This window comes from Chenopodium quinoa, unplaced genomic scaffold (assembly GCF_001683475.1).
Source record: "Chenopodium quinoa cultivar QQ74 unplaced genomic scaffold, ASM168347v1, whole genome shotgun sequence".
Lineage (NCBI taxonomy): Eukaryota > Viridiplantae > Streptophyta > Magnoliopsida > Caryophyllales > Amaranthaceae > Chenopodium > Chenopodium quinoa.
The window spans coordinates 317,461-330,797 of record NW_018744693.1 but is presented as its reverse complement, the minus strand read 5'-3'; the positions used below and the strand labels follow the sequence as shown (position 1 = coordinate 330,797).

At 36.4% G+C, this 13,337-nt stretch overlaps 1 protein-coding gene across 1 annotated transcript; it reads left to right on the top strand.

The window, feature by feature from the left end:
• The first annotated feature begins 4,137 nt into the window (after window positions 1–4,137).
• On the top strand, window positions 4,138–12,817 carry LOC110702425. The gene is made up of 8 exons (XM_021880127.1): window positions 4,138–4,720; window positions 5,559–5,621; window positions 7,087–7,770; window positions 8,399–8,533; window positions 9,048–9,125; window positions 10,275–10,334; window positions 10,440–10,526; window positions 12,140–12,817. Exons 1-8 carry the CDS (start codon window positions 4,322–4,324, stop codon window positions 12,419–12,421), a joined length of 1,788 nt encoding a protein of 595 aa, XP_021735819.1. The 5' UTR covers window positions 4,138–4,321; the 3' UTR covers window positions 12,422–12,817.
• The last annotated feature ends 520 nt before the right edge of the window (window positions 12,818–13,337 follow it).

Here is a 13,337-nt window from a genome sequence, read left to right as displayed (position 1 = left end):
TAACTTGTGATTTTGTTCCATAGGGAACTCTGCAGGTTTAGCATCAAGCAAACCAGCTTCAGTAATAATATCCAGTGCATACTTCCTCTGACAAATAAAAATTCCATGTTTATTCCGGGCTACCTCTAGCCCCAGAAAATATTTCAACACTCCAAGATCTTTCATCTTGAAACAATCTCCCAGATACGATTTAAAATTGAGCATAGCATTTTTATCATTGCCTGCAACAATTAAATCATCAACGTATACTAACACATTAAGCTGCATTTTACCTTTTGTCAGAGTAAATAAAGAATAATCATAGTATGACTGTTTAAAGCCATAATTTTTCAAAGCTGTAGCGAGCTTTGCAAACCAGCATCGAGGAGCTTATTTAAGCCCGTACAATGATTTCAGCATCCTGCTAACTTTGTCAGAATTGTCTTTCTCAAAACCAGGAGGGATTTTCATATGTACCTCTTCTTCCAAATCACCATGAAGAAAAGCGTTATGAACGTCCATTTGATGAACTTCCCAATTTTTCACCGCCGCTACTGCAAGAAAAGTTCGAACAGTCACCATCTTCGCAACTGGAGCAAATGTCTCATTGTAGTCTAACCCTTCAACCTGATGATTACCGAAGATGACTAATCTTGCTTTTAATCTCTGCAAATTCCCATGCTCATCATATTTTTCTTTGTAAACCCATTTGCTTCCAAGTGCCTTTTTGCCCGGTGGAAGTTTCTCTAGCACCCAAGTGCCTTGCTCTTCTAGAGCCTGGATCTCATCCGCCATTGCTTTCCTCCAACCCTCGTGTTTCATGGCCTCCCTGAAAATTTTGGGTTCATTTCCACCTGTAATAGCAGCAATATATGTTCTATGCTTCACAGAAAACCGGTGAGAATCAATAATATGTGTTATAGGGTAAACAGTACCTGAGGAAAGTAATGTCGTAGGTGAACGCTGAGATGATGTAGATGGACTTTTATTTCTTATTGTGTGTGTCACAAAGTCACGGTGCTTCACATTCGAAAATTTCTGTCTCATGCCTTTACCCAAGGCTTCGGTCTCACTTGAGATGTTACTTTGATCACCCTGCTGCACAACATTCTGCTCACTTAGAGCAGTTTGCTCACTGCCATTCTGCTGCCCAGCATGCTCTTCTGTGCTGCTGCACTCATCTGCCGCACCAGAGCGCACAGAAGAGGGGCTGGCAGGCTCCTACGCAGCCTGGTCGCGACCTGTGGGCTCCTGCTGCAGCCCAGTCGTGGTTCCCCCTGCTGTCCCCGCAACACCATCAGCTCTCACACCTCCCTCGTGCTCCATATCATTTCCCTCACCATTCACATTCTCTGCCACACACCACTCATCATCACTCACACTCCCAACATCACGAGTCAACAAGGCATTCATCAAATCTTTGTTCATACTAGAAGCAATGAACGGGAATTCACTCTCATTAAAAATCACATCCCTTGAAACAAAAATTTCATGGGTCTCTAAGTCATAAATCTTCCACCCCTTTTTCCTGAAAGGATATCCTATAAATACACACTTTCGGCTTCGACTCGCTTATCACCCTTAGTTTTTAGATTGTGCGCATAACACAAACACCCAAACACCCGAATATACTCATATGAAGGTGGTTTGCCAAATAACACATCACAAGGGGTTTTATAATCAAGCAATCGAGAAGGAGTTCTATTAATTAAATGACATGTCGCTTGCACACACTCCCCCCAAAATTTTAAAGGTAAATTTGCTTGAAAACGTAAGGCTCTAGCAACATTCAAAATATGTTGATGTTTTCTCTCAACACGCCCATTTTGTTGAGGCGTGCCCACACATGAGGTCTCAAAATATCCCATTGTCAAAAAAATACTCTTTCAAGGAATTGAATTCCGTACCATTATCACTACGGACCACTTTAATTTCTTGAGAAAATTGACGACGAACAATCGCAACAAAATCAAGAAACATATACTCAACTTCCGTTTTATTTCTTAACAAATAAGTCCACACACCCCTAGAGTAATCATCTACTATAGTAAAAAAATAATGAGCACCACAAGAAGATGGAGTCTTGTAAGGCCCCCATAAATCTAAGTGAACAAGCTCAAAAATTCGACTTGCTTTATTTTGACTCAAAGGGAAACTACTCCTATGCTGTTTTGCCCGAGGACACACATCACATGATTTAAATTTAGTACTACTACGACTCACAAATGGAAGCTGTTGAAGTACTTTACCCGAAGGATGCCCCAATCGTTTATGCCACAACTCTGTGGAATGATCCCCGTCTATCTTCATCGCCTTCACCATAGGAACACCCCGAAAATAATAAAGTCCATCTAGTCGTTCACCTGCTCTAATCACGTTCCTCGTTGTGAGGTCCTGTATAACACAAAGTTTGTTAGTAAATTGCATAATACAATTAGATTCGTCACTCAATTGAGTCACCGAAATTAAATTGCAATTTAATTGGGGTACATAAAGAACATTGTCGATTTTTAAACCCCCTTGCAATATCACCGATCCAATTTTTGATGCGTTAGCATTTTTTCCATCCGGCAATCCCACCGGACAATGGCTCACATTGGTCACATCGGTCAAAAGAGACAAATCACATGTCACATGATTCGAGGCCCCTGTATCTATTATCCAACCCAAATCATTTTTATCATGAAACTTGGATTTAATGGATGTCAAGTAGTCTAACAATTGTTGAACTGGAATCGAAGTCACTCCCGCAAGACCACCCACATCAACGTGTGCGGCCTTCACCAAATTCTGATCACCATCCATCAATGGAATCACAAATAATAGTCACTCACAGGTGCTTTGAGAAGAAAAATAAATTAAATGATGTTTGTGAACTCTCACAATCTCTCAAGGTTATGCGTAATAATGAATATTACGTATAATTGCAATTTCTAGTAAATTATTGTTGGATCAAACCTAAGCTCTTGATACCATGATAAAATATAATGAATAATTCTCTCTGTATTTCTCATTCAACATAAACGACCACATACAAGTATATATAGAATAGGAAACTTGGAGGGCAAGACCAAATAACCTAAAAAATATGCACAATATATTCTAAGATATATATCCCAAATATTCACAATATTATCTTTCCTAATAACTTGCATCTATAGCTTCTTCTAGTCTTACTTTCTTTCCACTTTGTAATTGTTAAAATGTTTTAGCCCATGTAAAAAAAATAAAAAAATAAAAAATAAAATAAAAATAAAAATAAAAATAAACTATGTAGTTCACTAGTTTTTATTCATCACTTTAGAGTATTAAACTTTTAGATGCTTTTGTACTTTGTATTCATCAATATAGAGTATTAAATTTCATAGTCTTTTTAATAGAGGGAGTATGTAAAAGACTATGAAATAGGAAGTATATGACACTAATATCTCAAGTCATAATTACAAAAAAAAATATATACGTAATATATAAAGTTGATATTTTGAAGTATATCTCATGAATTATCGTAACAAATTCTCATGAAAGTATATTTTTTCAACACATAAATGATAAATCACTATGTGCTTAAGTAGGAAGTGTGTGCGAGTATAGTGTAAAGATCGATCATATACTATGTATATGATTAGTCGATTACGCACAATTGCAAAACTTATAATTATACGCGCAATTGTCAATTTAGGTATTCGAATCGGGTTTGGTTTGGGTTAAATCAGGTCTCGAGTCATATTCATGTCAAATTGTCAAATCACGTCAAGTCAATTTAGCCTCTAGTTCGCGTCGAATCAAGTTTGCATTTTGATTGTGTTGGGTCGTTTATCCTTTCGGGTGTAGCCCAAGTTTGGTTCGACTTAATTTTGAATTTTGTTTTATTCCGAGTTTAAGAATGATCAAAAGAGTTTGGTTTGGATAGAATATAAAGCGGGTAAATATAGGTTCAGGTTATGTTTTGGTCACATCAATACACATGTTGTGTCGTGTTATAAATAATTTCAGATTTGGATCGGGTCAAGTGCTAGTTTGGGTTCAAATCATAGTCGAGTTAGCATAAATAAGTTACCAGTTAATATCAGCTCGGGTGCAAGTTTGGGTTAAGGTCATTGAGTATCACGTTAAATCAATCATTGGTTAATATCTTAATATCAGGTTGGGTTCAGGTCAATTTTCGAGTCATTGCTAGTCCGTATCAACCATTATTCGGCCATATGTCTGATTCAGATCATTGTCGATTCAGGTCTTCACAAATTTTGACACCTCTTTTACCCCGCAGTTCCACACATACACCCAAGTACTCAACATATAAAATCAGCATCTCCTTAAAAAAAAACCTCGAATTCAGCCAACAATGGTGACACGAAGATTAACAGAGGTATCAACCAGCGACGACGAAGGAGCTCCCAAGCCCTCCAGCAGCGACGAAGACACCATCCCTTTGCACAAACGCCGCCATCGCCGGAGTCGCACCAGCAGCCGCCGTGCGCCGCCACCACCACCTCCTAAGCGCCGGAAAAAGGTGCAAATTCCCGACGAAGATGAGGATGAAGATGAACTACTTGAAGAAGAAGCCGGGAATTTAGAGAAGGAAGTTGAGGAAGATGATGATGAAGAGGAGGAAGAAGAAGAGGAGGAGGCTGTTCAGGAAGATGCTAAGCCTATTGGTGATGTAATTAGGGTTTCTGGGAAAGGTAGAGGTCAGAAGAAACATTATAAGGAGTTTGAATTTGATGGTAATCGTTTTGAGCTGGTGAGTTTTGATGTTTCTCTATTTTTTTTTATTTTTTTTCGACATTTTGGTGATAATGCTTTGTAATTGATGTTTGATTTTTTTGAATTTTTGGTTTTTATTTTGGTTGTGTTGAGGAATTGGTGTGGAATTGATGAATGTGTGATTTTAATTGTGGGGGGTTTAGGGTTAGGTTTTACTTTAGTTTTTGTGAATTTGTTTGATTGGTAATCATTGAAACTAATTTTGTGCTGTTTCTTGAAAAAATGTTATTAGGTATTAATGAATTTAGCTTAGTTGATTGATTTGTGGCTGTTTTTGGTCGATGATGATGGATAGACCCAATGGTTTGGAAGAACTAGATGGAATAGAGAGCATTATAGGATAAATGAAGTAGTTTGATCATATTGCTGAGTAATGAGATTAGATGTTATCCCCGGCATTTGAACTTGTTGGCTTGACGAAACATCTCTTGAAGTTTAAAGTGGTAATCTTTGCCATTTTTTGCTGCTTAAAATCTTCATATGTCGGTGTTGTTTACATTAGATCTCTCTTGAGAATTGATGAAGGTTTTGGAATTATTATTTATTGTTGTATTCATGGGGAGTGGTTGTTTTTCTTAGTTTAGGGTGTGTTCTATACAATGTATTTTGTCTGAACTTCTTGCCAATACTTAAAGTTATTGGGACATTTTGCCTGAAGTGAACTTATATATTGTCTGAGATGTCAGATTATGTTGAGTGGAACACACCCTTAGTAAAGATTGTGAAGTCTCTTCCTACCTTCTTCACCCTCTTTTCCGTAGAAAAATGTTGAAATCAAATTTTATTTTCATGTATGTTGTTAATCTTGGATGCAGGAAGATCCTGTGCTATTGACTCCAGAGGATAAGAGTCAAAAGCCTTATGTAGCAATCATCAAGGTAATTTTCTATCACTCAATAGATCTATCTAGTCTGATTACTCTGATATGATGCATTACAATATGGGACGACATAATGCCTTAAATTTTCTTTCCTGCCTTCTAGTGTAGAAAACATCTGGTAACCTATATTATTCATGTAATTCATGTCCAGATGTACACAAACCTACATATATCTTATTTGGACTCAAAGAATATACACAAACCTAGGATATATCTTATTCATGTTCAGTATGACAATAGTCCAGCATTATTGAATTATCACACTGTAGTAGAATCTTAGGAAATCCAAGTGTAATAATTTCATTGTTCTGTTCGTGGGAGTCATTCTTTGTAAATGAATTTCCATGCTCTATGAATCCTGAAATATGGTCAAATGTTCAATTTTTACACAGTACATGATTAATAAGTTCTTGCACCTGCAAGCAAATGAATAGGATCAATTTATTTATTTATTTTTAAAAAAAAGAAATGAAAAAAAAAACTTTTTTTTTTACATTTACCTCAGTGCAACTTCATTATTGAATTTTATATTGATACAGCTGATTGTGTGAATGCAATGTATGGCAATTAGATTTAGCATTTGTTCTCTCCCATCATCAGTGATTTTGATATAAAGATGGGACCCTAGGAGAGTTTTTCCATGTATACACCTGTTTGTCTGTATATTAAATTTCGTTACCATTGGCTGATTTTAATTATCCCATCAATAAGAAATTTATGCAGAATTAGCTAGTAGTTTTAGAGAGGATTGGGCTTCTATTACATGATTATTTTTTTTTTTCCTTCATGTATTTAAGCTCCCCTGCCCTTCTATCTTTAGTCCCTGCTTCTTTGATTCTGCCATGGCACATTCATTCTTCATTGACTTTAAGTGATATATTTCGGAAGTGGCGATTGTGATAACAATGGGGAAGCCAATATTTCAAATTTGAGGGGGCTAAATTTTAATGAAGTTAGTCCAAGGATTATGACATACATATATGATTGCACTTGTTTGAAAAAATGTGGAACTACATTATAAGCAACTCTCTCTCTCTCTCTTTTCCTTATGGGTTACAGCATTATGATAATTGAAATATTTTTTCTTTTTAACAACCAAATATAAAACCATTACAAGGAATTTAATTTAAAAGGTAGCAAGCTTTGTAGGGGCTGAACCCCCCCTAGCTCTCTCTGCCCATGTGTGTCAACATTTGAAGTGATTGGATCAAATGATGGGAATAACATGATTTGATTTCTAGTCTCAACCACATTTTTCCCTATCTGATATTTTATGATTAATACCTGGTTCTGAAAGTTTCATCTTTTACCTGTCCTAACCTTAATAAACTCTTGCGTCTGAAACTCTGCAAAAAGAGAATTTAAAAGGAAGATGTGCTGTTGTGACATGTCCTGTTTTGTGTGAAATGCAAAGCTTAACTGCTTGATAGAACTTACCTCTTTAAACCATATATCTGGTGCAGGAAATAACTCAGTCCAAAAATGGGAACATGATGGTCACTGGACAGTGGTTCTACCGTCCTGAAGAAGCTGACCGGAAAGGTGGCGGAAGCTGGTTAGCTCGTGATACAAGAGAGCTTTTTTATAGTTTCCACAGAGATGATGTTCCTGCAGAGTCTGTGATGCACAAGTGTGTAGTCCATTTTGTGCCATTAAATAAGCAGCTGCCCAACCGCAAACTACACCCTGGCTTCATTGTACAGAAGGTGTATGACACTGTGGAAAGGAAGCTATGGAAGCTCACCGATAAAGATTATGAGGACGGAAAACAGGAGGAAATTGATGTCTTGGTGCAGAAAACAATTTCCCGTCTTGGTGAGCTTCCTGACATTGAGATAGAGGAAATTCCTCCAGCTTCGTTGGAAGAGCTTGTAAAAAACAAGCGAGCGCTGAAGAAGCGGCACCTATCTCCAGTAGATGTGTCAAAGGTGGATGAAGGGTCACTTAAATCTCCCAGAGTTGAGACCCCAGGTAGCTGTGTTGCCAATGCATCCAAATATTTCTCCATCTTGGCTGAAGCAAAGGCACTGACAAAGGAGATGCAGCGAGATAAATGGTTGGAAAAGCTTCTCCAAGGAGTTGAGTCTGTATGTTCTTCAACTGACAATTCTAACGTGGATAAGGAATTTCGAGAAGAGAGTACGAAGGTATGTATGCTCTTCGACCGACTACTATTTGAGATTTGTTCACACCCTTAGTTATGGGTGATAACAAGCAGAATTAGAGCTTGAGCTTAGGATTTGTACTTGAGCATTTTGAGCAAAATTTATTCAAGTTTGGTTCGTTTTATAACTCCAATTAGTAATCCCTGACCAAGCAATTAATATTTCAAGCTATAATATCCATATTTCTAATCGTTTTATTGTACATTTGTGCTCTTATATATTCATCAGCACTTTGTTACATCTATATTTTCTCAGAAGTTGTCACTCTATTTTATTTATTTATTTATTTATTTATTTATTTTTCAGAGTATTTTTCTAATTTGTTTTATGTATTTAATCTTGGTTACTCTTACTAGCGTTTGAGCTGATTTTAGCTGGAATCAGCTTGACTTTCCTAGTTTTTGAGCCCTCCTCAAATTCATTTCAATTTTTGACTAGTTTGATTTATATTTATACTTTTTCTTTGTTGCAATCAAATTATTTCACTATATCCCCTAGTATAATAGTCTTTTTACTTTTGATTTTTTCATATATATATATATATATATATATATATATTTTAAGACAAGATAATAGTATTCACAGACTCCTTATATATTTTTAATCACAGGGTATCAATAGCTTTACATGGCCAGATTCTGCTGTTTCAGCCATTGTAGCTTTGGAGAAGGCTTCACATGAGGCATTTATATCTGATTTTAGCAAATACAACCAGAAGATGAGGCAGCTGTCTTTCAATCTCAAGGTCAGTGTCATATTCTTCTCTCTGATGGAAGTGAGACAGGTCTCTGGCTCTGTACACTTGCTAAGATTTGTTTAATACGAAATTAACCTTCCATGACTTTCAAATTTATGTCTGCACATTTTGATGGTTAGGGTAAATCATTGTCTTTGAAGCTGCAGTTGTGGGTTAGATCTGGTTCTTTGTTATGCATATCAAGATCCTGGTTCCACTGTTACGAGTCATTGCTCTTTTATATGGTTACTTTTGGCAAGTATACCTTCCATGGCTTTCAAATTCTTGTCTGCACATATTGATCCCTTAAGTACAATGAGCATTTACTGAATTTGATGATCAGAGTGAACTATTCTTTATGAAGCTGTAAATGTGGTTAGATCTGGTTGCTTCTAGATGAGGCATATCAAAATCCAGATGGTTCCTCTAATGCGAGTCATTTGGTGGGGAAGGGGGGTTAGAGGTGGGGTGTGTATTTCCTCTAAGATAACTGAGATTAACATTATCTTTGTCTAATTTTCAGGGTAAACTAGCCAGGCGACTGTTGAGTGGAGAATTAGAACCTTCGAAAATTTTGAGCATGACACCGACTGAACTGAAGGTATTTATTAATTTATTGGGTTAATTATGTATGCAAATGTTTACTTCAATCTTGCTTCGGATGGATCACGAGTTTGGGTACCCAAAAAATTTTCCTTTTTTTTTTTTTTGTGGATGATTGAAATGTAATATTTTTCTTTGTTTAGCACCTAATAAGTTCCTTTTTTTAGTTGGCAGATCATGCCTTAAGGGCATAACAAGTGTAACATTGTTGCGGCTTACTACTGATGGACATTTTTCTATTTTGTGCCTATTGAGTGTCAAAATCTCTAATACAACAATTTGTCTACTGAAATTTATTTGCATATAATGTTGATGATACATGTTGATGCTTGAAGTTATATACTTCCTCCGTTCTTTTATTATTGCACCATAAGGGGTTGGCACAAATTTTTTGGTAGTGGAAAAAAGGATGAGAGAGAAAGGTAGAAATACCAAGTTGCCCATGTGATTGTATGCACAAAATAAAAGTAAGGGTTGAAAAGCAAGGGTATATTTGGTATTTATAGTGTGAACACATAAATTTCTTTTCTTAAAATGGATATGGTGCAATAAATGTGAAACTTCCTTAAAAGGTAAGTGGTGCAATATTAAAAAAACGGAGGAAGTATCATTATAATGTGCTCTCAATTCTTATTTTCACTAGAAACTAATTGGAGACTGGAATTATGTCCCCCCTGTTCTCTCACATACATTTTCCCATTCAACTGCGCAGTATAATATCACAGATCCTTCCCCACTTGACCAGTCTAGAGCAGATGTAGGAAATGGACCAAGCTGTCAGTTAATGACTTCAAGCATCTCATTGCTTAAGCTGTCTCCAGTGAAGTAGTGCGCTTTATATTACAAAGGAGCATCTTATGAGATGGAGGAAAAAAGATAAATATATTTTACTTTCTGTGACTGCAAGAGAAAAAAAAAATGTATACAATGAGTCTGTTGGTATTTAAGTAGTATCAGACACTCTTGCTGTTGATACAATTCCTATCTGTAACTGTTATTCACTGGTTTATATTCTGATGTGAACACTAGCTTAACTTTTAAAACAGGTCAATGATTTTTTTATATTTTAGATACATGATTGTGGGGTTTATCTCTGAATATATATTTTCTACCAACTTACTGTGTCAACTCTCTCTTTACAATGCAGGAGGGTTTAACTACAGAGGAAATAACTTGTAATCAGCCTGAGGAGGCAGCAAAAATGCAGGTCAATTTCTTTTGTGTTGGCAATGTGTTAATTGGAGTTTAAGCCAAAGCTTTTTCCTTGCCTTATTATAACGTATAAATATTGTTTCCACATTTGAAATTGCAGATGACTGATGCTCTTTGCAAGAGGTGCAACGTGAGGAAAGTTGGTCTTGTAGATATCATACAAGCAGGTCATGGTGATCGCTATCAGGTCAGTTGATTTCTGTGCTATTGATTGATTATTTAAACTTGTCCTAAAATAAAGCCATCAATGCATTTATAAATATTGTGCTTCTTTCTGTCGATTGTACAAGAATATATTTATAATTTGTGATAAAAAGGTTTGGTCCCTTGTTAATTTTTCCCACACTAAGGAAACTATGTCCTCCTTAGTTTTGCGACTCTTTGTCTATCTTTGATGTAATATGGTGCAGTATTCATTACTTCAATAAATATGAAAATCGAATTGTCAATAGCTTGGTACTAGATTCATGATAATCTGACAGGATAAGACACCTTGAGAATGTTCTTGGTGTTTGGTCATTTTCATTATTGTTCTGTAGTATGCAGGATAAATACAATATATGTTAATATTTAGCGAGTATTGTGAGTGATTTGTGACCAAGTCAGTTGCTGTCGTAAGTTTGACTGGATAGAAGTCACAGAACCATCAAATAGGACTCTTATTTTATCCATGAAGCTGAATAATAACTCAGAGACCTAATTCTTGGAAGCAATTGGATGTTTTTATTGATTATTGGGTAAAGAGATAACAAGGATCAAAGTCCTTAAAAATTACCAGAGTAGAAATTACCATGTCATTAAGAATTGAATGGTTGTGAAGAGGACTCCATATTATTTCCTTTCTAGGGGGTGGGTTTGGAGATAGTGGTGGTTCCCTTTTGTGTGTGTGCGTGTGTGATTGTTTTTTTTGGTGTGGGGGGGGGGGGGGGGGGGTTGGGGGGACAGGGGATTTTGTTTCCAGTCAAATAATGTGGATTTTGCTTGTTTAATTAGTAGGCCTCTTTCCTTAATATTTGTGGATCAACAAATATTCGAAAAGTGAGAAGCAATGGTGACCGGAGAAACAATTGAGAGTTTTAAACTTTTAAAGTAAGGAGGACAAGGGAGGTCAGTGAATCTGGGCTGGGGTTGGGAGTTTGTGGGTTTTATTTATTCAGCCGCATAATTGGAATCAGTTATGGCTTATCTCATAGGTTCATACAACTGCCCACTTGATACCAATTGTTCCGCCAGGCAGGGCCTAAGTAATAGTATACTGGATTTGGACCTTTATTATGCTATAAGCCAATATATGGTACCTATTTATGCTAAATTTAATCGCCATACCTGAAACATATCAGAGGCCTGGTTCTATAAGCGTACATGGAGAAAATGTATGATGTATTCAGTTAGGCCAATATTATTACCTCATTCAGACATCTTTAATGGGTCATATGAGCTCATTGTTTAAATGCCTAGTGTTTACATCCTTCTCTAATAATTGACCATTTTCAATCTGACACACATTGATGAAATGATTAAATGTAGTCAAATGGCTGACTTGCCCCTAATGAATGTTTAGTTTTTGTATGAAAAGTTGCTCATAAATAGCGAGGAAGGATAATTTTGCTGCCTTCTTATAATTTTACCTTGCATTAATGGACACTTGTTTGATCATTGTTTGACAAAATGGCTTCTATTTAGAGAAGAGGGTAGCAATTTTTCGTATTTGACCCTTACTATGAATCCTCACGTTCCCTTGATCTGCTAGCAAATTTTGCCTGATTTGATTTACTGTTAACATTCCTGGATGATTTGCAGTTGGAATGTGTTGCTTGTGGTAATATGTGGTACGCTTCGAGAGACGAGGCAGCGATGCTGACAATTGATGGTCCCAGCACTGGTCCCAGTGTTGGTACTGCACCATGGGCTACATCAAAATTCGAAAATGTAGAGAAAAAGAAGATAATTAGTCCTCGTGATGCAGACAAGGCAGATACGGCAAAGAAAAGCATTGAAGGTTCCACTCCAGTTTTGGAGACTCGGAAATCTTTCAACAAGTCCAAGAGTGATGGCATAACATCTCCTAGAAACCCCAAGTAGCTGCTGTACGGCATCGTAGTTTAGCCCTAACCTCAATTGGACAGAATCATTACTGTAAAGCGTTGTATATATACTACTCCGTGTGATTATACACCCAGAAGGCAGTCCACATAGCCATCAGATCCTTAGTTAGCTAGGGAATATAGAAAGATTGCGAGTCAGGTTATCGGCTCTTCTATTGCAAGAGCAATGACCCTCGGATTCACTGATAATACCATTTAATGGTGTAAAGAAGTAGGTTTATCCTCTTTATGTCTCCTATTTGTTTTAGTACTGTGTTTTTTCTAACCAAACTAATGTCAATTATGTTTTCCATGAATACAGCTGATGTAAGCTGGAGGATGAATGTAATGCGAGTCATTATTTTTTCTACTTGCAAACCACCGTATTTCATTATTTAATTTCACCTTAAATAACTAGGTTGAAATCATTATTTATAATAGGGCTCATTCTTATAAATATATGGTCCCATATATGAGGGGTCCGATTATTAGGTTCTACCCTGCCACTGTCAAGTTGTCCGGGGTTGATGGGACTTTAATTGGAAACTTTGTCAAGTCTTAGTTGTGATTAGCCAATTTTTGGCACATAAATTTTAATGTGTTCTATGATTCTATATTGGATACCCTCTGCCTGAAGGTAACCAACTTTAAATACTGTAACTAAATAGTCATATGTTCTCGTTTAGCTATCCAATCAGCCACACGAATTTCTGATGTGTATAGTCTTAACTTTTAAATAACTTTGTATAGAAGATTTTATGCCAATGTTCATCGATAATGCTCGACCTTTTTCAAATACGGATTAGCTCATTTTCTTCATTTATTCTCATTATAATCCATTACCATCTTGGAGGTGGTATTGTGCGGTAAGTGAATTTATGTAAACAAAAACACAAATTTGTAGATGAAGTTCC

What these genes read in the sequence shown, in the direction of transcription:
- LOC110702425 (XM_021880127.1), top strand. Translation starts at nt 4,322, where the DNA reads ATGGTGACACGAAGATTAACAGAGGTATCAACCAGCGACGACGAAGGA. An exon ending in ATGGTAATCGTTTTGAGCTG is followed by an intron (nt 4,721 to 5,558) that starts GTGAGTTTTGAT and finishes TCTTGGATGCAG; the next exon opens with GAAGATCCTGTGCTATTGAC. An exon ending in TGACACCGACTGAACTGAAG is followed by an intron (nt 9,126 to 10,274) that starts GTATTTATTAAT and finishes TTTACAATGCAG; the next exon opens with GAGGGTTTAACTACAGAGGA.